Source organism: Lepisma saccharinum (assembly GCF_977018435.1).
Source record: "Lepisma saccharinum chromosome 12 unlocalized genomic scaffold, izLepSacc3.1 SUPER_12_unloc_1, whole genome shotgun sequence".
Taxonomy (NCBI): Eukaryota; Metazoa; Arthropoda; class Insecta; order Zygentoma; family Lepismatidae; genus Lepisma; species Lepisma saccharinum.
Genome location: NW_028142891.1, coordinates 16,642,090 through 16,666,204, shown reverse-complemented (window position 1 = coordinate 16,666,204; position 24,115 = coordinate 16,642,090). Strand labels below are relative to the sequence as shown.

At 38.5% G+C, this 24,115-nt stretch overlaps 3 protein-coding genes across 11 annotated transcripts in view; 2 read left to right on the top strand and 1 right to left on the bottom strand.

Annotated features, from left to right (window-relative positions):
- The window catches only part of LOC145982202 (deoxyribodipyrimidine photo-lyase-like), a 95,200-nt gene extending 87,299 nt beyond the window's left edge, over window positions 1-7,901 (top strand). For all 3 annotated transcript variants that reach the window (XM_083115774.1, XM_083115772.1, XM_083115773.1), the window contains exon 10: window positions 6,667-7,901. In XM_083115774.1, coding sequence (XP_082971900.1) covers window positions 6,667-6,818 — 152 coding nt within the window. In that variant the 3' untranslated portion in view covers window positions 6,819-7,901. The remainder of the gene's footprint in view (window positions 1-6,666) is intronic.
- A 2,549-nt stretch (window positions 7,902-10,450) lies between these two features.
- LOC145982191 (protein GVQW3-like) lies at window positions 10,451-10,867 on the top strand. Its single transcript, XM_083115757.1, has one exon. It carries the CDS (start codon window positions 10,451-10,453, stop codon window positions 10,865-10,867), a length of 417 nt encoding a protein of 138 aa, XP_082971883.1.
- A 5,980-nt stretch (window positions 10,868-16,847) lies between these two features.
- Window positions 16,848-24,115, bottom strand: part of LOC145982200 (uncharacterized) — a 303,625-nt gene continuing 296,357 nt past the window's right edge. For all 7 annotated transcript variants that reach the window (XM_083115765.1, XM_083115764.1, XM_083115768.1 and 4 more), the window contains 2 exons: window positions 23,367-23,565; window positions 16,848-21,301 (listed from right to left, as the gene is read on the bottom strand). In XM_083115765.1, coding sequence (XP_082971891.1) covers window positions 21,143-21,301; window positions 23,367-23,565 — 358 coding nt within the window. In that variant the 3' untranslated portion in view covers window positions 16,848-21,142. The remainder of the gene's footprint in view (window positions 21,302-23,366; window positions 23,566-24,115) is intronic.

Here is a 24,115-nt window from a genome sequence, read left to right as displayed (position 1 = left end):
GGAAATCGGAGGGGGGCACATAGGTCAAATGCACACTTAAATTTGTCCTCATATTGACATTTGAGGTGGGTTGCCCCCTAAAACAGTTTTTTATCCGAAACAAAAAAAAAAACACGTATTTCTTCCTTTGGGCTCATTTATACACACACCTGCCAAGTACCATGGAAATCGGAGGGGGAGACAGGGGTCAGATCCTCACTTCAATTTGTCCTCATCTTGACATTTGAAAGGGTTTTGCCCTGTAAAACCGTTTTTAAGCTGAAACAAAAAAACACGTATTTCTGCCATTGGGCGCCACTATACACCTGCCAAGTTTCATGGAAATCGGAGGGACACAGGGATCAGATCCTCACTTCCATTTGTCCTCATCTTGACATTTGAGGGGGTTTTGCCCCCTAAAACCGTTTTTTTTTAGCTGAAACAAAAAAAACACGTATTTCTTCATTTGGGCCCGTTTATACACACACCTGTCAAATTTCATGGGAATCGGAGGGACACAGTTGTCAGATCCTCACTTCAATTTGTCCTCATCTTGACATTTGAGGGGGTTTTGCCCCCTAAAACCGTTTTTTTTTAGCTGAAACAAAAAAAACACGTATTTCTTCTTTTGGGCCCATTTATACACACACCTGCCAAGTATCATGGAAATCGGAGGGGGACACAGGGGTCAGATCCTCACTTCAATTTGTCCTCATCTTGACATTTGAGGGGAGGTTGCCCCCTAGAACAGATTTTTAGCCAAAACAAAAAAAACACGTATTTCTTCATTTAGGCCTGTTTATACACACACCTGCCAAGTATCATGGAAATTGGAGGGGGACACAGGGGACAGATCCCCACTTCAATTTGTCCTCATCTTGACATTTGAGTTGGTTTTGCCCTGTAAAACCATTTTTTAGCTTAAACAAAAGAAACACGTATTTCTTCCTTTGGGCCCCACTATACACCTGCCAAATTTCATGGAAATCGGAGGGGGGCACATAGGTCAAATGCCCACTTAAATTTGTCCTCATATTGACATTTGAGGTGGGTTGCCCCCTAAAACAGTTTTTTATCCGAAACAAAAAAAAAACACGTATTTCTTCCTTTGGGCTCATTTATACACACACCTGTCAAGTACCATGGAAATCGGAGGGGGTCAGATCCTCACTTTAATTTGTCCTCATCTTGACATTTGAAAGGGTTTTGCCCTGTAAAACCGTTTTTTACCTGAAACAAAAAAACACGTATTTCTGCCATTGGGCGCCACTATACACCTGCCAAGTTTCATGGAAATCGGAGGGACACAGGGGTCAGATCCTCACTTCAATTTGTCCTCATCTTGACATTTGAGGGGGTTTTGCCCCCTAAAACCGTTTTTTTAGCTGAAGCAAAAAAAAAGCACGTATTTCTTCATTTGGGCCCTTTTATACACACACCTGCCAAGTATCATGGAAATCGGACTGGGACACAGGGGTGAGATCCTCACTTCAATTTGTCCTCATCTTGACATTTGAGGGGGTTTTGCCCCCTAAAACCGTTTTTTAGCTGAAACAAAAAAAACACGTATTTCTGCCATTGGGCGCCACTATACACCTGCCAAGTATCATGGAAATCGGACTGGGACACAAGGGTGAGATCCTCACTTCAATTTGTTCTCATCTTGACATTTGAGGGGGTTTTGCCCCCTAAAACCGTTTTTTTAGCTGAAACAAAAAAAAAACACGTATTTCTTCATTTGGGCCCTTTTATACACACACCTGCCAAGTATCATGGAAATCGGACTGGGACACAGGGGTGAGATCCTCACTTCAATTTGTCCTCATCTTGACATTTGAGGGGGTTTTGCCCCCTAAAACCGTTTTTTAGCTGAAACAAGAAACACTTATTTCTTCCATTGGGCCCCACTATACGCCTGCCAAGTTTCATGGAAATCGGAGGGGGACACTTAGATAACCTCCCTTGTTAGTCTTACACTTTGTAATTATATAACACTGCATATATTATAATGTTTTATTTTAATTTGTAAAACTGTAACTGTAGAACAATTGTATAATTTTTGTATAACATTTCTATCTTGTTATATGTGTTAAAGGTTTCATCCTGGAATGGAATGTCTCACATTTATGTGTGTTTCCATTTCCAATACATTCGAATGAATACATATTTGTTTCAATGGCATTTACAAAATCACCTCTGACATTTTATGTTATACAAATAAGATTATTTTTGTGCACGAGTGTGTTAGCCGATGCATAGCAAAGTATTTTAGGAACAACACTTGAAAAAAATTCTTGTAGGACTAACTAATGAAAAATTTCTTTGTAATCGAAGATCATAATACCTTTTAAGGTGCGGTAATATTATAATGGGATTGAGATACAAAACTCTCGGATCCAGATCCAGATCCGAAACTTTCGGACCCGGATCCGGATCTGGAATTTTCGGAGCCAGATCTGGAATTTTCGGACCCGGATCCGAAATTTTGGGATCCGGAACTTTCGGATCCGGATCTGAACGGATCTGGATTTTTCGGATCCGGATCCGTTTGGCCATCCCTAATTCACAGTTCTTTATTTCCCACTTTCTCTCGCAAATATTACGCCTGTCACCATACAACATGCATGTTTTCTCCATGCACTTCTGACAGTCTATTCTGGATGCTGTATTTTCCCAGTCTTCCAGGCATCCTAGACACTTGAATTCCTTTCCTACTTGTGAGTCCATGTTTTCTTCGTCATATGAGGATTCCAGTGCATTGGTTCCTAGGTTATTGGCTCAACTTGTATTCTTCATCATGCATATTTCCCCTTAACAGATCATTTCTTTCTCTTTGTCTGTAATTTGTTAGACTTTACTTAGATTTTAAGAAATATCTTCATTTATTCATTTTTTTAAAATTGTTACAGTTATTGTTTTAAAGTAAATTAAGATTAAAAAGAAGTGTGGCATCTGTTATTTCTCTAAAATTGAGGATTTGTCGTACTTATGTAAAATACTACATGGCCATAATATTGTAGGAAGCAATTTCTTTGTACATTTCTTACACTATTTAGTACAAAGCAAGGTTAAATTTACCATTATTGTAAAAAGTACAACTCTATTTTAAAAGTTGATATTTTACTCTTGAGGTAGAAAAGTGATGGAACTTACAGTACATTCGGTTTAGCCTGAGCTCGGGCATGCGCAAAGTGGGAAATGTTTGTTGTCTGCAGAAGACGTCACGTGATGCCAAAGTTGCAATTCTACTAGACATGGAACTGGCATAGGCTATATGCTGCTGTCTCATTAAAAAATTACTTACAAATTTAAGAATCTAAAGTAGGATGCTGCCCTTCATGATTGTGAAATTTGTTAATTGTTCTACAAATAACACACTTGTCAAATTCGTCCGCGTCACTTTAAATGTCTTTCTTCTGTATGATTTGTTAGGCATTACTAATTACTTACTGACACATGAGTAGCTGCGGAAACATGCTTTTTCACTTGTTTAACATTCAATGCAAGACCACTGTCAGCATCTTTCTTTACAAATTATGCACATTGAGATAATTTCTCTACTCTGACTGTGAATCACTTTGCTTTCTCCAATATTCTTTCCAGTTTTCACCCTAAGAAACACAGGTCAACAATCACCTTACTCGTGGTAACACAATCTGCCCTCCCTCCTTCCCCTGGAGAGGAAGAGGAGGAGGAGGAGGGGAAGGATGCCTCTTTCGCCGAGGGGATTAATCAAGGGTGGTTTCACCGACAAAAAGAATACCCTGTCATTCTTTTCCTTGAACTATCACCTCAAACTGTTGCTTAAAAAGAAGGGGGGAAAATGCAGGCATCAGTAAGTACCTAACAATAAGCTCTAAAGTCAGATGATGGATATAGGTAATTGTTAAGGCAGTTAGCAACTCTGCTCTCAGTGAAGCTCTCGCATCTTCACGCTGACGGCAGGCTTCTGCGCAGCCAGAGTTCAAGCTAGACCGAATGGCCTGTACATTTTGCCTCGATTATTTCAAAAAATAAAAAAAGATGCATCAAATCAGATTTCACACGTGATAATGTTCAAGTGCGAATAATGAAATAACAAATGGTGCATTCTCGCAGAAACTTGCTGAATTATGGGACGTGGGGCATCTCACCTCGAATGACCCTATATCCAAGTTTGGGTACTAATATCTCATGTACACCAAAAAAAGGTACTGTACATTTTTGACACAGTTAACAAAAAACAGGATTTCAGATTGTGTTTGAAAATGTGATTGGATTATAAGGATAAGGTAATAAGGATTATAATTGCATTAATTTAAATTATATCATTATGATTTTATTAGCAGTACTACGTTAACCTCGGAAGATGAATGCTGGGTAAATATTACAGACAACGAAAATTACTTCTTAAGTCCAAATTATAATTGTTTCAAATTATATAAATAACAGTACCTTTATTGATAAACTAATTTTATTAACTAAGTAACTGAAGTCCAGTTTTGGCATGTGCTTACTTTTTATTCAAACTTTCACCACATCATGTGACTTGTTCAGGAGTTTAGAAAAGAATAGTCCAAGTTTAAAACATGGAAAGGTGAGGAATTCTTGAAGCTTTCCTGGCGGTGAATGATGAAGAAGTTTTCTCGGGATATCAGCCAAGTGATTTCCGGATAGGCTTCCGAGTTTTCGAGAGCTAACGTCACTCTCATTTTCAGGGATTGAAGTGCAGAGAATGGTTAGGGTATGGCTATAACCTATAACTATTCATGTACTTATAACCATACCCTAACTATTCCCTGCACTTCAATCCCTGAAGATGAGAGTGACGTTAGCTCTCGAAAAATCGGAAGCCTATTTGGAAATCACTTGGCTGATATCCCGAGGAAACTTCTTCATGGGAAGGTAAGTTGGGGTAAAAAGGTTAAAATTGAAGGTGATTCTATGTGGAATCCAGATAAACAGATGAGAGCCATTTCACAATAAACAAATGGCAATGAAAATGCAGCCATATTTACTTCCCGTCAGCTGGGCAGCCATATTGAATATGACAGTCAGTTGCCAGCCAGAGGTGGAGTAGGAAGGAGTGCATTGTCTTTCACCTTCAATCTACTACAGTAAATGACTATTGGCATTTTCCACTTCCTTGTTGGTATTTTGATTAATATGTATTTTACTCTAATTATGTATTATTTATGATATAATTGTTATGATTTTATAAAAACAAGTTCTTTGTTTATCGTTAGTCAATATGTGACAAGTAATGCATAAAAGCTCACCCCCTGATGCCCCTGTCCAGCAGTCTTGTTATTATTTTTAATGTTCCAAGTAAATATTCTAAACACTTGGTTAAGTGAGATTCTAAATGTTATGTTTAGCTACACTTCTTACACCCATGTTTAAATGCATCGATCGTCCTGTTGCCTAGGTCTGGAAAAAGTCAGCAAATTTCATTTTTACAATATTGTAGAACCCTGAAAAATCACTCTTTCAAAAACTAATCAAAGCTTCATTTTTCAATACTAAGTTATCAAATCAACCTAAACACTGAAGTTCACATTCTATGTTCATTTGATATAAAATGGCCCCTTACTTACATATCACATGTATAGCATTATAGGTTCTTCATGAGGTATGTGTGAAAATGTCTAGAATTAGTGTGTCTATCTGTGTTTCATGATAGGAATTTTTCTGTGAATTTGAATGTTCTCTTCTTGAATCCGAATCTTCATAATCTTAATCTGTCAGGATTCGATATTCGAATTGTGAAAGATTCAGCTCCACCCATCCCTAATATACGAGGCGTATTTGTAAAGTAAGTACCGTTTGCAAATATTGCCGCTGTAGTGATGCAGTCGCGACCGTGTGAGTTCTCGCTGACGTCATTCATCCGTCAGTTAGCCACAGGCACGAGTGGGAGCAGGTCAAGCTTTTTCTTCGTAGTTTACTGAAGGTTTGAAACATTCAAGAAAATCAATTGGCCCGCCGACTGTGAAGTCCGGTCTGTGATTTGTTTTCTCAATGCAAGAATGGTTGAATTCTTGCCTAGAGGACAAACCACCAACAAAGATGCCTGCTGTGACACATTAATCCGGCTGCGTCGTGCAATTCAAAACAAAAGATGCGGAATGCTTAGCAAAGGCATTTTGTTGCTTCACGACAATGCTCGTCCGCATACGGCCCAAAAAACTCAAAATTTCATCACGTCATTCGGCTGGGAACAATTGTTCATCCGCCAACAGCCCTGAGTTGGCACCAAGTGACTACCATCTCATTCTTCATCTGAAGAAGAAGTTTCTTGCTGGTCAGCGTTTCGATGAGGATGACGACTTCTAAGCAGCAGTGCATGGATGGCTTTCGTTACAGGCAAGAACATTCTATGATGATGGGATACAAAAACTAGTGCCACGCTACGACAAATGCTTGAACAATGGTGGAAAATACATAGAAAAGTAGTTTAAGGTCTGTAGAATGCAATGCAAATAAAAAAAGATACGAAACTATTTTACTTTATTTTTTTACACCCTTTCGGTACTTACTTTCCGAATACGCCTTGTAAACAGAGTTGCCACTCAGCACTGCACTGGAAATGAGTGTGACGTCAGCTCCCGAAAGCTCAGATCTTTTCCAGAACTCCTCTGGTCCATATCCCAAGAGAATCTGTTCAGGAAAGCTTCAGGACTTACTAAAGGTAACCTCTTATTTCAGGTTGCATGTGGTCAGTTTGTGGAGTCCACGACCAAGGCTGGGCGGAGAGGGAGATATTTGGAAAAATAAGATACATGAATTACCAAGGCTGCAAGAGGAAATTTGATGTTGCAGAATTCGTGACGAAGTATGGAGGAAGGGGTGGCCACTGAGAAAACACTTGCACTCCAGATGCTGATTCTCATAATGCCATTATCTTGGTGCAATCTCCTGCAGCGTTTAGCAGGTATAGAATGTTTGCATATGAAACTTGTACAGTATGGCTGGAAATAAAGTATACCAAAATGCAGAATATGTGTCCTTTTTTTTCAATTTTGTAAGTATTATGAGAAATGTCACCTGTTTCAATACAGCATTTGAACACTAGCATTATCACAGTTTTATTAATTCATTGAGCAGGATTTGCATGTGTAGTGAACTTTTGAGCACAAGTTTGAGAAATCTTCTCGGAGATAGCGCACCGTGTTGTAATCATTGGCCTGCCTCAACGGCCACTTCCGTGGGAGAGGAAATAATGCTCCATAACAACTCCCTCTTTTCTCGAATACTCAAGGCCATTCAGGATTGCATTTCACTGTAAATGTTCTCTGTAAGAACCAGTGTCACACTATAACTGCACTTCCCACACAATACATAGGATCCTCGACTTTACGTTTTTCAGTGGACCAAACTGAAAAAAACTTAAGATACAGGAAAATGTAAAATCGAGGAAAATTTATAAACATTTTGCCATGTTGGTACCATCAAGATTATATGTAAAAGCAGGGTTCCCCTTATAACACCATTAAGCCTTGTTTCCATGATTATGAAAAACTAAATATGCTGACCAAGGCAGTAATTTATTTTATAAAAACATAAACTAACGTAACGTTTCAACCTTCTAGCAAGGTCTTCCTCAGACTCTGTATCAAGTACAAAAGTAACCAGATACAACAAAAGGGCATTATATATACACAAAGATTACTCCCTCCAGACTATTTAGAAAGTTGTTTGGAACTTTCTAGCAGATGACTTTCACTTGCCAACTTTACTTTCACCTAAAAGGCTAAACACAATTACTTCCATATAGAATGTGGTTGGACTTTTAATCTCACGCTCTTTTCCCTTCATTTTTCTTCCTTCTCCTCTCCTCTTTCTCTCTTGTCCTTTCCACTCTTTCCAACATCATCTTCCATTCTTTGTTTAACTTCAGTCCTCCATTCCAGTTCATTGTGTCTTCTTCACCTTTCTTCTCTATTTCCTTGGCTTCCTTCCATTTTCTCACTAGCATTCTCTTCTCCCTTCCTATCTGCTTAGCCTCATCCCACTCTATGTCATGTCCTGTTTCTCTCGTGTGTTTAAATATTGCATTTCTCTCTCTCTTAAGTCGTACATCATCCCTATGTTGTTTCAACCTGTCTTTCAGCCTTTTTTTCGTTTCTCCTATGTACACACTCTGACATTCTTTACATTTCACTTCGTAGATAATCCCTTCCTCTTCCTCTTCTCTGTTTTCCTTTTTCTTGTTAGCATTCCTCGCTATTCCTAAGATGCTTCTCCCTCCCTTCCTGTAAGTTTTAATTCCCGCTTTCCTAAGCACTTTGCATATCTTTTCTGTGGTCTTCCCCATACTCCTTATTCCAAACCTTCTCTCCTCTTTTTCTTTCTCTTCCAATTCTCCCCTGCCCGTTTTCTTACTTCTTCTGTTTATGTCCAGTCTATCCTGCTTCTCATAGCCATTCTTTTCCAGCTGTTTCCATAGGCTATTTATTTTGCCTTCTTTTTCACATTCTTTCATGCATATTTTCTTGATTCTGTCCTCCATATTCTTTATAAAATTTCTTTTTGTCACCTCACTTACATCACTTCTTTTGTGGCAGAATACCCCTGCTGCACACTTCTTCTGATGCCAAGCAGTTTCAATTTCTTGTCCTCTTTTCCTTTTCATCAATATATCTAGATAGCTTAACTTGTCTTCTTCTTCTATTTCAAGTTCCAATAATATCCCTCTTTCTTCATCTTGAATTTCTTTGGCAAAAATGTCAAGCTGCCTCTTCGTTCCCTTCCATATTCCAAAACAGTCGTCCACATATCTGCAAAACAGAATCATTTTGTCACCTCCCTTTTCTATCACTTTCTTTTCCCATTCATTCATAACCAATTCCGCCAATGCTGGGCTTAGACTGGAACCTATATTTAGTCCTTCACTCATTAACATTATTTTATCTCCCATTATACTGTAACCGTTATTCCAAATGGTTTCCAGCGCCTTCACTACCCTTTCACTATCCCATTCTCCTATAATTTCTTGTCCCATTCTCTTTTTAATAATGTCCAAAACGTGTCCCCTCTTGATGCTCGGGAACATACTTTTCACGTCTAAGCTAAACATTGTCGTCTTCATCTCATTTAACTTAAGTCCTTTTATGAGGTCTACTACTTGTTCACTGTTCTTAACTGCTCTGCTTTCTTGCTGTGTTACTAACACGTCAATAACTTTCTTTAATTTCTTTTCTAAGGGTTCCAAAATATTGTTTCTGCAGTTCATTACTGGTCTTAACTTTATCTCCTCTTTGTGTATCTTTGGAAAGCCTTTCAAACTTGGTAGTCTTCCTGTCTCCTTTATGCATTTCTTGAATCCACTCCTCCTACAGTCTTGTATGACCCTTTCTTTTATAGTTTGTTCTTCACCTGTTCCACAAATCTCCTCATATCCATTTTCTTTTAGGTCTTCAAACTTCCTCTCGTACCATTCTCTTTCCATCACCACAATTGCTCCTCCTTTATCTGCCTGCTCTATCACCACATCATTTCTTGTCTTGATTTTCTTCATCCCTTCCCTTTCTTTTTGACTCAAATTATCTACTTTTTCTTGTCTTCCCATTTCTTTCTTCAGTATGGCTGCTGTTCTTCTTCTTCTAATCTTGTCTCTTTTTGGTTCTTCTTTTATATGGAGCACTGCTTCTTCAATGTCATATATAACTTCCTCATAATCTACATTTCTTTCTTTAACTTTGAAACCTCTTCCTAGTTTTAAAAAAGCTTCCTCTTCTTTTGTTACGTCTACATTCCCTATTACCACAACTCTTCTTCTGGTCTCCTCTTCTTCTTCCTCTTCTCCTCTTTCTTCTTTCCATCCTAGTCCCTAGTTCCCCTGTATCAATGTTGTACAGTGTTGCCAAATTTCAATATACTTTATTTCTGGTCATACTGTAGTTTAATGCTCTCTAAATTTTCCGATTGGAACAAGTAAGATTGCGATGTTATTTGATGCACAAAACAAGTTTGTCTACAGGATGTGATGCAAGAGCAATAAAAAAATATATAAAATGACTACCACTTGAAATTATTACTTTGGCATGTGGTAAACTTTATTCTGTTTCAGTGGATAGAGTAGAACAATTACAAAAGTGATTGAAAAATGTACATAAGTACAATACGATGGCTTGTGTGTTGTGAAACCTACAGCGACATGTTGGGTGGCGTGCGAGGTCATGTCAAAAGTATAGTGCAGTGAAGTAATATAGAATATGATCCACTTCAAGGGGGAAAAATCAATGAGTGCCATGCTATATGTTTTATTTAGGCTGTTTGGAATTGATTGAGACTGTGTCCCATGTGCCTATTTGCCATAACCGAGAATGAAAGTAAGGGTGGTGTGTAAACGGTGATTTCGGACTGTGCATCACCCGAGTTTCATTTTCCTAGCTGCAGATGGTGCCACGTGACAGGCATTTGTTTCTCACAGTGTAGTCTGAGTCGTGGACAAGTAAGGTGCTGCCAAGTGGAGGTGTACGATATCAGCATGAAAGGTGACTACCGTGATCAATGGTGGACCATGAGGTTACTGTGGAAAGAAGGTGTGCCTACAGCTATGATTCATAATCGGCTACAAGCAGTTTGTGGTGAATCAACTCCAAGTCTTGCGACTGTGTTCTGCTGGGTGGCAGGTTTCACAACCGGATGTGCGAGCACCAAGAAAGGAACCAGCTCTGGACGTCATCATTCATCTCGAACCCCTGGCACGATTCAACAGGTGCCTGACATAATAATAAACAACAGGCATGTGACTGTGGAGGCTCTGCAGCATGCAACTGGTTTGGGAAGGGCAACGATCCATGCTATACTCACCAAGGACCTGAAGATGAAGAAGGTGTGTCCGCAGTGGGTTCTTCACGAACTCGTCCAGGAACAAAAAACTGCGTGTGTGAACTGTTGCTAGGATAGGATCTCTTGGCCCTCCATGAAGAAAATTCAGATGACTTTTTCACTCGCTTGGTGCTCAATACAAATTGAGAATGAGCAACATGAGACTGTATATTGGTATACATGTAATACCTCCCAGGGCACGGGAAAACATTAAGATTTGCAGTAAATAGAAACAAAAACACAGAACTTAAGTTTTAACATATGAATTCAGAATCTATTTATCTTGATTATGCAATTTAAAAAGAACCAAAGTTGTACATCATAACGAAACTCACAAAAAAAAAAAAAAAATCACAGTAACAGCACAATCTTTCTCTCGTGCACTTCCATTAATCTCGTAACTTCCAGCTACAAGATTCATATATACCAGGTGGGATGGTGTACTTCAACAGTCTGTTCATACGTCCGGGAAGGACATGTCAATCTTTCAATCATAACTCTGCTATGACCGGGAAGTGAACTGTGAGATCCTCTATCTGACAACATTAGTTTAACAGCTGGATAATGGGCGAAATATCTCTCCTTCATTAAGCGAATTATCTCAGCGGTACTAGCCTTCCGCACAGGATAAACTGTGATGAACCTGGAGAAAACATCTATAAGGCTGAGAATATAATAGTACCCTGAAGAAGGCGGTAACTTTTCAATAAGGTCAATGGAAAGCATCTCGTGAGGTTCCTTTCCACTAATGTGCAGCTTTTCTTTCATGATACCTAACTTGTCAGGTTTCATTTTTTCCCAATAATATCGGGATTGCATTTGCCAATAACATTTTCCCACACCAAAATGACTGCCATCATAAATTTTATGCAGCAGCTCGGGACGTCTCGAATTCGAACACACAACTTGTACCCCCACTGTAACTTCTAAACAGCAATCCATGATGAAGTTTAAATGACTTCCGTAACCTGGTTATGCCTGCATCTTTCTGTACTGGACATCTGGAACGGTACTGGACAAATGAATATCACAAACTAAGTTCTTGGCAGTGCCAGGCCTCTCTGAAAACACTTTACAATGAGCAATAAATATCTTAAATAATTCGGCTCTTTGCTCCTTAGTCAACAATTCACTGGAGTCAATCTTCTCCCTTATATCCTCTAGCGGTGTAGCCCATTTATCGTAGCTTCAATCCTCCGGACGGTCGGTCATCTGCTGATCAACGAAATCATCATCATCTAGCTTTTGCTCAATTGGCTCTCCATCCACCATTAGATATAACTTTTTATGCTTGAGATTGATCTCTGCTTCATATTTCTGCAGGAACGAATAACCCAATAATAAGTATGAAGGCAAATCCTTCACAACAAAAATTTCTAAAGGTATGGTGCTCTCAGCAATTTCCAGCACGATTCTGCGCTTTCCCACAACTAGAGTTCCACTTTTTCCAGTGAAATCAATAAGTCGCACCTCTGGAGTAGCCTGTAACATGGCCCCTGGCAACTTTTGCTTTATTTTCTTTCAAATATTTAGACTCAGAACAGATATTTCAGCTGCAGTGTCCACTATACAAGTGATATCAACATTTGCTACACGTGCCTTGAACTCGGGCACTCTTCCAAAGTTTTTGGACTGACTAGCCTGACACAAATTGTAAAGAAACTCACTCTCTTCATGATTGATAACAAACACCAGCTTCAGATCATAATCTACAGACTGGAAAATATTTTCTGCAGGCCCCAGTTCTATCCGAGACTGCCCGACATCAGACGTGTATGCCAGACGTGTATGCCAGACGTGAGGTAAAATCCTGCACCATGTCGAGATTTGCTCCATTCTCCCAGCAAAAATTTCTGGTCAGCTCGACTCTCTGTTGCTGCTCGTTACTAGGGTACGACACTGCATCATCGGTTTGTAATCCACTGCTCGCCACTTGCAATCGTGGAGAGCTACGACCTTCCCTCAAAGGTTCACTGTGCTCCGGTGAAGATAAACGGTTCTCAGTTCGTGGTCTCTCACAAGGTTCGTATCTGGCAGCAGCATACTCTCGTCTCTACCTATTTTGGCTTTGTTGACGATAACGATTGCCGTTTCTATATGGACCTGCAGAGCGATTTCCATCGTAATTATTCTGCATCTGGACCATACGAACCCTCGTGTTTCTGTTTACCGAGTTGCTTGGAATATCTCGGTTGTTCTGGTGAGTAGGATTCTCCTTCCTCCACGCAGTTCGTCAAGCATCCTGCTCTTCCGCTTGCTCGTATCTCTTAACAAAATCTGCAAGCAAATCAACAGTTACTGGAGCGTGGGCCATACACAATTGCTTCACTCTATAAGGCAATTGGTCGATTATGAGGTTTACCACCTCCTGCTCTGTGTAGTGGCTACTCAGGTTTCTGTAAGCAGAGTATACAGACCAAACATATTCTTCCAAACTATTGTCATTGTTTTTGTTGTACTGTTTGGCCCTAACACATGCCAACTTCCTTTCTTTTGCCTCTGAAGAAGCAAAACGCCTCTTAAACGCCGTACGGAAATCTGAATATGTGTGGAAATCATTCCTATGAGAGTAGAACCAATGATAAGCCATTCCCGTTAGCAAACGAGGAATAATCACCAGTCTGTATCTATGCGGGATCTGAAGGATCTCAAGGTTGGTATCTAATTCCTTCAGATAAATATCAGCCGAAGTGGCTATAATATTTCCGTCGAATTTCCACATGGAATTCAGGTCAGCCATCCGGGGAGTCATCCCACCATGCGTAGCATTGGTTCGAGATTTTCTTTCTTTTCTCTTTTCCGATAAAGTCGACTCACTGCCTGAAGAACTGGAAACGACCTCTCTGTGGCATCTTTTTTTTACATGTGTACTGTTTCATACTGCTCCAGTGCCCACCCAGCATCGTATCAAGCGTGTACCTGGAGAAAACTTTGGGGGCTAAAGGTAGCCAGGAGCGTGGTGCTGATCATATCACCTGCACCTTCATCCGTGATCAAGTAAGTTTGGGGCCCTAACTCCAAACTCCCTAGATGCCTTCATGGCTTGGTGCTAAGCACAGGGGAGCACATTACTTCTACTTCCTCAAAAATATGTTCCAACAGATCAAACTGTCATGAAAATACTTAGACCATGTGACCTACAATTTAAAATAATAGTTTAAAAGCACAATGGAAGTATTAAGTGTTGGTATATTTGACAGAAAAATGTTCTGAAACAAAAACGCAGATTTTGGGAAATTTAACACTAACAAGGGAAAAAAAATAATGCCAATTTTTTGTGCCATAATATATCGGTATCTGTGCAAACCTACAGCTATTGAGGAGTCAGGTAATTACACGAAAAACGCAAACTGGTTAACACATCATGCTACAATACCAGGGGTCTAGGAGTCGAATCCCAGTCTGGGCATGGATGTTTGTGAGTGTCCATTCATCAATTTCATCATATCATTACTCATCCCCATCTTCGCAAATTAGCCAAAAGTGGCACAAAAAGCGAAGTAAAATAAAGCAAATCAATTAACAATAATAAACGATAATTAGAGGAAGATGAAGATGGGTGTGGCTCGGAAACATGAACACTCGCAGACTTGGACAAGAAATCCCTCAACTCATTTGAAAATAAAATACTAAGAAAAATATATTGACGAGTCCGAGAAGACAATATTTGGAGGATAAGATATAATATGAACTGGAAGAATTAATGGGCAGAATATTATGAGCTATGTGAAATCACAAAGAATATGGTGGCTGGGACACTTGTAAAGATCAGATACCAAAAAGAATACTGCAAGGAGAGGGAGACCAAGGCCGAGATGGATTGATGACATAATGGCAGATCTACGACAGATGTGGATCAGGAACTGAAGACAAAGAGCAGGGGATAGAGAGGATTGGAGGCTGATAGGAGGAAAAGGCCCACCAAGTGCTGTAGAGCCAGGAGAAAGAGAGAGGGGTATTATGTTTGTAAGGTTGTATTTGTTTAAAATATGTTTAAAACAAGAAAAACAAATCTTTCTTTCTTTGAAAAAAAAAACACACACAAATTGTGCCAAAACTTACCAGAGTTTTCATGGTTGCTTAATAAGGAGATTCATTGATATTATTTTGAAAATTTTCCAATTCAGTGTTGTAAAAAGTATTTTCCTTTAATGGATGGAAGCCTCTTCGGATCGGAACTTTTCACATGCTTTTCAAATTTACCACAATCCACAAAAAAAAAAAAAAAAAAAACGAGAATTAAGTGTCGCAGAGAGATTAAATAATTTTTTTTCACAATGTCGGGGCTTAAAGCAAGAAGAAGAAAATTGGAACTTTACCACAATAGTGTGAAGTGAATGAAAAGAATGTACGTACATTCCTCCAACCATGTAAAGAGGCATTGAAAACAGACTGATACTTTGCTTGGGGAAAAAATAATAACAATGCTTAATAATGGCAGTGTTGCCAGGTTGCAGAAATAATTTCTGGAATTTTGCTTCTAGCATTGGCCTTATGGATGCTGGATGGACCAAATCTGCAGAGAAGCATGGCAAAAGAGCAGTCTTTGAGGACATGTAATGCCTACCCCCCAATTTTAAAGAACAAAGTAAAATTACACAACATTTTTGAAAGTCGTAATTTTTTAGAAATAGGGTGTTTCATGCTAGACTGCTAATTGTTGCATTTCGTGAACGTGTTCTTTTGTTCTCATCATTACATTTAAAAGTGAAATAATAATAACAGTCTGTGAAGGCCAGTGCTTACCAACCAACTTCACTCCTACCTGCTGCAGTGGGCAGTCATCCAACCAGTTACAGGGTGACATGTGGTCAGCACGAGGAATCCCCAGTCATTGTTTCCATGACAGGGTTATGCTACTCATTTTTAGCTCCCCAATTTTCTCATGGTGGTGGGTGGCCACCAGTCCCATACATAGGCTGAAATCTCAGGAGAAAAGTTGTTACGCTTCCGCCAGGAGACTCGAACCAGCGTGTATCCTGTAGCCAGAGCCCAAAGCATGACGCCTTAGATTGCATGGGATGTAGAAGTGAAATATATCAGTAAAAAGTGGTGGTTGAAGAGTTATGTCCCATTTTATAAGATCTATCCCATATTACTGTGAGGTAAAACAAAGACCTTTTCAAATTGTGCTTGTTAATAATAGTAACAATGGATATATAGTTTTGTATTTTGAATATATCATACCTTCATATGTGTACAAATGAACAAAAATGACCGAACAACAATTATGATTTGTAGCTTGCAACATATAACATGTTAATTGCTACCACATGGAGGTGGTTTCGTTCAAAACCGTCTGTCCGCTAAAGGGTAAGCACTGAAGTGTTGAATTATTTGTATGTTCACAATACAGTGCATTTGAAAAGTAACTGTACACCTATATAAACACGATTATATGTTGAGGGATTGTATTCCTTGTGCTGCAAGTAATGTTTTCTGAAAAGGTTGTTAATACAAGTTGTTCATGTGGAATTCTTCGTAGAAACAATAAATTCAGCTCGTTATTGTGAAATGATTCACCAATTCATGAGAGAGCTAACCAAGGACGAAATTAATAATGCTTGGATTCAAGAAGACACATACAGCCAGGCAGTCCATGAAGTTACTGCAAGAGGTTTTCGGAAATCAAATCATTTCTAAAGGCTTGTGGCCACCTCGCTCTCCGAACTTAAGCCCACCGGATTTTTACTTCTGGGGTTATGCAAAAAATAATGTTTATCGAGGAAACCTCCACAGCCTCCAGGAACTTCAAACTGCTTTTCATGATTTCACCAAGAACATTCCCCATGAATAACTTGTACAAGTCTTCGAGAACAAGAAAAAAACACGTGCAGATATGTCTGGATGTTCGTGGGAACCATTTGCAAGAACTACTGTAAGGTAAGTCGATGTTACGTATTGTTGTACTAGTGCATGACAGGTGTATAGTTACTTTTCGAATGCACTGTACCGTATCAGGACTGGATACTTTTTAACCCATTTTCCCAAGCTGTTGTATGATCCAAGTTACAGATACACATATATATGCCAAAATGAAAGTCTTTCTCGTATGTACAATTTTTTTTATTCATTCTATAGTCATTGTAACAGGTGTATTCACACGGAGTGGTACGTGAAGAGAGCTAAAACTATTTTTAATAATGACCTTAAAAATTAAAAACACTTTTGTTACTCTTTTACAATTACTCATCTTGTTTGTGTTTTGAAAATATGGATATAACTTATCAAATTTGATGAGAAATTATGTGTTTAGAAGTCACATTTGGTTGGAATTATTACACAGAGTAAACACTACATAGAGCAGTTAAAATATGAAAAATAATTTTATTTGTGGTTTAGATTTTAATCTGACAATATTATATTACTTGCTTCAGGATGGAAGCCAAATCCAGATTAACGGAGGATATTCGTATTTCAAATTATCTGATAACCATTTCAGATGCAGCGCATAATCCAGATATCAAAATATCTGGGTATTCAGATAATCTTTGTATACAGATCGCAATATTCAAGTTCAGTAAGTTATTCTGGTAAGAATGGTGTCTGAAATTAAGGAAATCATTACCAAATAAAGGTTCAAGATGCAAATGACCTACATTGAAAAATAATCAAATATCATAATTACTTAACTTTGTAATGCACAGATCTGTTTACAAAAAAGGTAAATTTTTAAAGAATATACTGAGAACCCTTAACAGATAAACAGACAGATTGAATGACGGACTGCTTGAGAATCCTTGCGGAAGATATGAAAAAGGTAAAAAAAAAGGTAAAGTGTTGCCCTGTGCATAGCACCACGCCATGAAGGCGTATAGGGGGTGTGGGGGTAACGCCCCACACTTTCTTGATCCGGTCGTGAGTGGGGGTGATGTGATCAGCATCACGCCCCTGACCACCTTTACCCCCAGGGTTTCCCCCAGGTACCCATGTTATTCGATGCTGGGTGTGCGCCGGGGCTGCTTCCACCGTTAGAAAAGTTCCCGGATTTGAACCGGCCGGGGATCGAACCCGGGACCTTTAGCATGGTAGTCAGACGCGTTACCGACTGAGCCACCGTGGCCAGCGGAAGATATGAGAATATGACTAATAAAAGAATATGCTGAGATGCTTAAAAACATTAAAACTGTCCATATAATGCACACATTTGGATATTTCAGACATCTGCATATTTTAGATATTTTGGATAATCCAAATATATAGATTATTCTGACACCTGGATAATTCAGATATCAGAATATCCTATGTAAGGATATTTGGAATCTGGATAGAAAATTATCCGATGTCCGGATTTGGCCAGCCCTAGTTTATTAGTGTAGCACAGATTAGGATGTATTGTAAATAACACAACAAATTTTCAAATATGTACTTGTGCAGTAGATTTATCATAATGTAGTTTTACATTTAATAATTTTTTTACATATGCATATTCTTATGTAATATTTTCATTTAATGATAGAATTTACTGAATGAGTTCTAAAAGTAATAAATATAAACTCGTGCTAGCATTCTCTTATGATTGTCAATTATTTTAAATTTATTGTCATACAATAATTATATACCAAACTTCAAAACACATAGTTTATCATTTTAAACAAAAGTTCTCTCTGGAGAACAATACAAATGGAAGAAAATTAAAACCGTGCAATTTAATTATAGAATTACTACTCTATTTGCAATTGTTGTGACACTGTTTCAAGGATAATACATATAATGGCACAACTTTTCAGTAGACAATGCATTTACATTAGAATAGATGTTTAAACGTCTTTATTAATCAGTTACTGTCATGTTCAAACAATGGAGATTCCTATAACCATTGTTACGTAGCATGTGAGTGTTATAATGGACTTCCAAATTTCACCATCAAAAACATTCTAAATTTTTTTTGCTTTAATAGCCACATCACAATTTCAGTAATATTATTTGTATCAAAATATTTTCTTTCCTTAACCCTGAGGCAGGCACGCTGTTGCAAAGAGTGTGCCATGACCTTGTTTTCGTTGTGGCATCTAGAGGTGATGGGTCTGGTGTCGTGTGATGAAGACATCTTTGTTACATCTCCATGTCTACATAGAGGAGAAACTTTTCCTTTCGAATACACTCTTGGTGCACCGAGTGTGACATGCAGGGTTGGTAAAGGCCCAGGATTTGTAAATACCATATTTGCCGACATATAGATGCACTTTTTCCCTTTAGAAATAGGCCTGAAAAACAGTGTGTCTTATACGCTGATACTCAGTTTTTTATTACCTTCATTTCTGGAAACTTTCTCTGTTCTGAGTTAGATGATTGCTTTCTTGCTTCCTTGGGGTGTGTGACAAAGATGATTAAAATGTATTCTTTCGTAGTTAAATTAGGGAAGTTATTTGTTGAAAGCAAATATACATATTACTTTATATTTGAAATACTGTAAATTAATTTTATTCAAAACTGGGGGTGGGGCCAAGGTTCCAAAACTGGGGGGGGGGGCAAAGACAGTATTTTTCCCTTTGTAGATAAGGTTTAGCAGGGGCAAAAGTAACTAAATGTAAGGGGGGGCAACTGCCCCTCACCCCACCTAATCGCCACCACTGATATTCAGCGATAAAGCTTTTGCCTCAAAAATGTGCTGGTGCATCTTATATGTCGGTAAATACAGTAAATTCAATTCTGGACCGTAAAGAACCTTTTTTACCTTTAGTATTTCAATTCAGTCCCGGAACCTTTTTTTTTTTTCCCCGATAAATTTAAATACAGTCAAAGTTTGGTATTGACATAAAACAATACTCAACTTAGACCGAATTGAAATTGTGCAGGAAAAAGGTTCCAGTCCTGTTACGGAACCCAATAGAATGTATGACTTCCTCCACCTTTAACAACCCTGGCTCCACATGCCTGGTCATTTTAAGTAAAACTCCAAAAATACAGAATAAGAGGATCACATTTGTGCATTATTTTAACAAGCTTTAGTTTTTATTATGCATCCAATATGGCGAGATAGGTAACAATTACATCTGTGTATCATTTAAAATGAAAAAACTGGGCATAAGGTGCAACTTTAAGCAAGGCATGCCAGCCTGAGGGTTCATTATCAAAAATTAATTTTTGTTCAATTTTTTTCCATGTAAATCAAGAAAAAAATTAGGTAAATAACCAACATAATTTAATTTTTAAAATACTTAATTCATGGTGTAATTGGAAAATTAATCTTAACAGTATTTCATGCTACGGAGTTTAATAGCACCAGGACTTGTTTCTGGCTAAGAATCAGGATTTCTGACTTAACTAAAGTGTCACATTAATTATATACAGTAAAAATATACAGGACTCTATGTTGAGAACAGCCGAAAGTAAACACTCTCTAAGTGAGGTTGTACGTCTATGCTAACAGTAGCGGAGAATGCACTAAAAAGATTTCAGCACCAAGTAACCACAGACAAGGACAAAAGTGAAAACTGAACAAGAATATAGAATCAGAGGAGTATGAAATAAATTCTAAGTGTTGTATGTCATATACATTATGCAAAAATTTTGTTTTTAGCATACAAACGCTATAATTTTTTGCAATTCTTAACATTTTTTACAATTCTTCTTCTTGCATGATGTATATGTTGAACAGAGTCTGAGCTACTACTAGACTGACCAACTCTCTCTATTTCCCAGGAACTCCCATATTAGAGCTATTTTTTTTGGATCCTCCCGTATTGCCATTCTATTTCTCCCATATATGTCAAGATTGTGAAATTTAAATTCATTCCGATGTAATGCAAGTTTGATGAGTCATGCAAAACTTGAAGTCGACTGCAAGATCTCGCACATTTAGCCTTTGGAACTGATGTCATATTTTGTGGTAGTCAATTGATGCTTGAATCTGCAGTAGCATTGGACAAATAAATATAGTTTCGGACTAAGATGTATGCAAATTCTTAAATTTTTATTCTGTATATTATACAACATGTGTATTTTGTTTAATGTTATCCATTCCATTAGCATTTGCTGGAGTGATGCCTGTACTAAAAATGCACAAAATTTGACACAACTAAATCTCCCGTAAATTCAATTCCGAAACTTGGAAATCTCCCTTAAATTCATGGCCGAAAGTTGGTCACCCTAGCTACTACCAATAATAGATTATAATATTTGCATGTGTGGCAACTAGTGTGTATTTAGGAGCTGATAGATCAATAAATAATTACTTCAATTGATTTGTACACACACCAAATTAAAGAACACCACCGCAAATCACAAATGACACTCGTCCGGTGTCATTACCCAAGACAGACCCTCTCTCAGGTATATCGAAACACTCAGTTCATGCCCCCTCCCAACCCCCAAGTTTTCGCATTAGGATCCTTTGTAGTTAAGTTTATTCGTCAATTTCGTTGTCGACGCGGCTGTTCCGTACGCCAGTTTTTCCTGTCCAAGGGTAGATGTCAGGGCAGGGTTGGCAGGTCCTCATGTAACGAACGCCTGACTTGTGCCAGAGATTGCAAACTTTTGGATTGTTACAACGTCTTGGACGTTCCTGTAAGAATAAAAACGGAAACTCATAAGCAATATTCTTACAAATTGCCCACGTTACAACAACAGCGTAACATCAAAAGTCTTAAATGTGTTTTCCTTGTTGATATGTGATCAATTCGAGAAAAATGGTGGTGAAAATTATATATCATTATGCCATACATTGTTTAAAGGAGAACACCTTTAGATTGGAAATATACAATACATGTGTTTCTAAACTGCAAAATTTGTCTGTAAAAAGTTACCTCATCAAGTAGTATTCCATTAAAGTTGATTCAGAAAACTCAGATTCAGGTTGCCAATTGCGTGAGTCTGTTACTTTCAAATTTATTTTCATGTAATGCTGGCAGAATACATTTGAAGAAATTTTGCTGTGCAAGAAATACCACTACTTGTAAATTTCCTTGGTTATTTTTTTTTTCAGTATGAAGTAAGTCTTAAAGTTTTCCTGGGAACGAATTATGAAAAGATTATCTCGGGCTATAGACCAGGTGAGTTGTGGAAAAGATTCCAAGCTTTCGAGAATTGACGTCACTCTCATCTTGACATTAGCTCTCGAAAGCTTGGAATCTTTTCCACAACTCACCTGGTCGATAGCCCGAGAGGATCTTTTCATAATTTTTTAATTATGTTTTACGAATCACATAGAAAGATAGAAATATAAATAAAACTGGTTATAAAAAGTCAGCCTGTTTTCTCTGGAATTACTTTACACATATAAACAAACATACAAAGGCTGTCGCAGAGAAAGTGAGACTAATTCCTGTATAGGAAAACGGCGACCTCCATTGGCTAGCAAATGTACTAGGTTGAAAATTTGGTTCATTAGCTGTTGATTGAGACCAAAATGATCGCAATAGGTCAAAACGTCGTGACTGCGTAGCAGTTAAAAGAGAAGCATGTACATGGACCCCTCCAAGAATTATTAAAATGAAACAAAAAAATTACAAACCACAAGATTTTTATGCAGAATCAACCATATCGGGTAGACGTACATCTTTTTCAAAATAGGCACCATTGACAGCTAAGCAAGCGTCCATACGCTCCTGCCACTTTGTGAATGTCTTTGAAAATTCGGCGTCAGGTAGCGAACTGAAGAAAACTTGCGCTGCGGTGATCACTTCTTTGTTCTTCATGAAATGACACCTCGTAAAGCGGCCTTTAAAAGTGGAAATAGCCAAAAGTCACAGGTTGCAAGGTCCAGGCTGTATGCTGGAAAATGTATATTTTTCTCTTCGTCGTGAAATCCTGAAAAGCCCGCGCAGTATGCCGGCGTGCATTATCGTGGTGCAATATGAAGGAGTTTTTTTTTCTGCTACGTGCTGGTGCAGAGTCTCAATGACTTCTTGGTAATACTGTGGCTCTACTCAGTCTGCCTTGATCGGCATATGCCTGTTGAAACATTGCATATGTTTCCGCAGCACTTTTCCCTAAATGCGAACAAAATTTTATGGCATGTCGCTGTTCATCTTGAATATTCATCACGAAAAGCAATGTTATACACAAAAACCTGGAGTTGTAAACGTAACACGTTCCACATAAATCAACACACCTGCTCACTAACGTGGTTTCGCAACATGTGACAACTTGCTACGGAAACCGAATGAGTCATCCTACACGACACGACTAGTGCCGAAACCATAGGCAGTGTTGCCAAGCCAGGAAAAAATCTGTCTCACCTTCTCTGCGACAACCTTTGTACATGCGCAAAACCAAAAACATTTCTGCACCACCACCCCTGTGTAAGGTTATAGTTTCTTAAAGCCTCACTGTTTTAAACTGAAACAGAGTGTAATAATGAAATAATACGTGCTCCTCAACATCTGGAAAATTGTTTACAAGAAGTAATGCACACGTGGAATACAGTTAAGTGTTGTTGTTTTTTTTTTTAATTTAACTATTTAATCTTAGCATCACTATTTATGTTTGTACTTGATTATATTCTACTTTTCAATCAGGTTTTTAAAACTATTTGTCATAACTGTTAAGTATAAACAACTAAGACAGTGAGCTTTTGTTAATATTCATCCTTAAAAGTACATACTTAAAAGTAAGAAAAATGCACTTACTGGATAATTGCATTGCCATGGTCTGAAGTTGTTGATGCGGGACAAGGGAGTGGGGTCCCTCATCCACTGGATCGCCTGCCAGTTGGTGACCAGCCACACATCCTCCATGCTGGTGATGGTGTCCAGGAAAGCCAAAAATCCTTCTTTGTGGTGAGGTTGCGTGAACCAAGCAGCGTGGTAATAGAGACCAAATGGGGCTCTGGAAAATGTTACACAAAAGTAAATACATGGAAACGTTCATAGTGGCAACTATGTAGGCTTTCTGGAAAGTAAAGAACGTTTATCTGTACAGCCCATGCAACTGTTTCTTTGTAGCCAGCCATTTGTTTGCTGTGTTTAGCATGTGTAGGTAATTGCCTGGTGCATTTGTTGCTGCTGACCTGTTCACGTCATGAGAGCGTAACAAGCTGTAACAATGAACACACCAATTGGCTGTAAGGTGGCATGGTGTGATTCCTTTTTGCAGGCAGAAAACTTTAAGCCAGTGGTATTCATCCGAGACTTGTTGCAATCTGCATCAAGGGAGTTATGAACAAGGCAAGTGTCCGGAAATGGTGCAACATGTGTAAGAATGGGTGAACAGATGTTCATGACGTGGCACGATCAGAGCATCCCTCTGTCATCATGGATGCACTGAAGCAAAATGTGGACCACATTATTCAAGAGAATTGATGCAGCTTTGGACTTTTACCTTTTTTCGTAAGATGAAGGAGCACCTTTCTGGTAAACGCTTTGCAGGTTATGAGGAC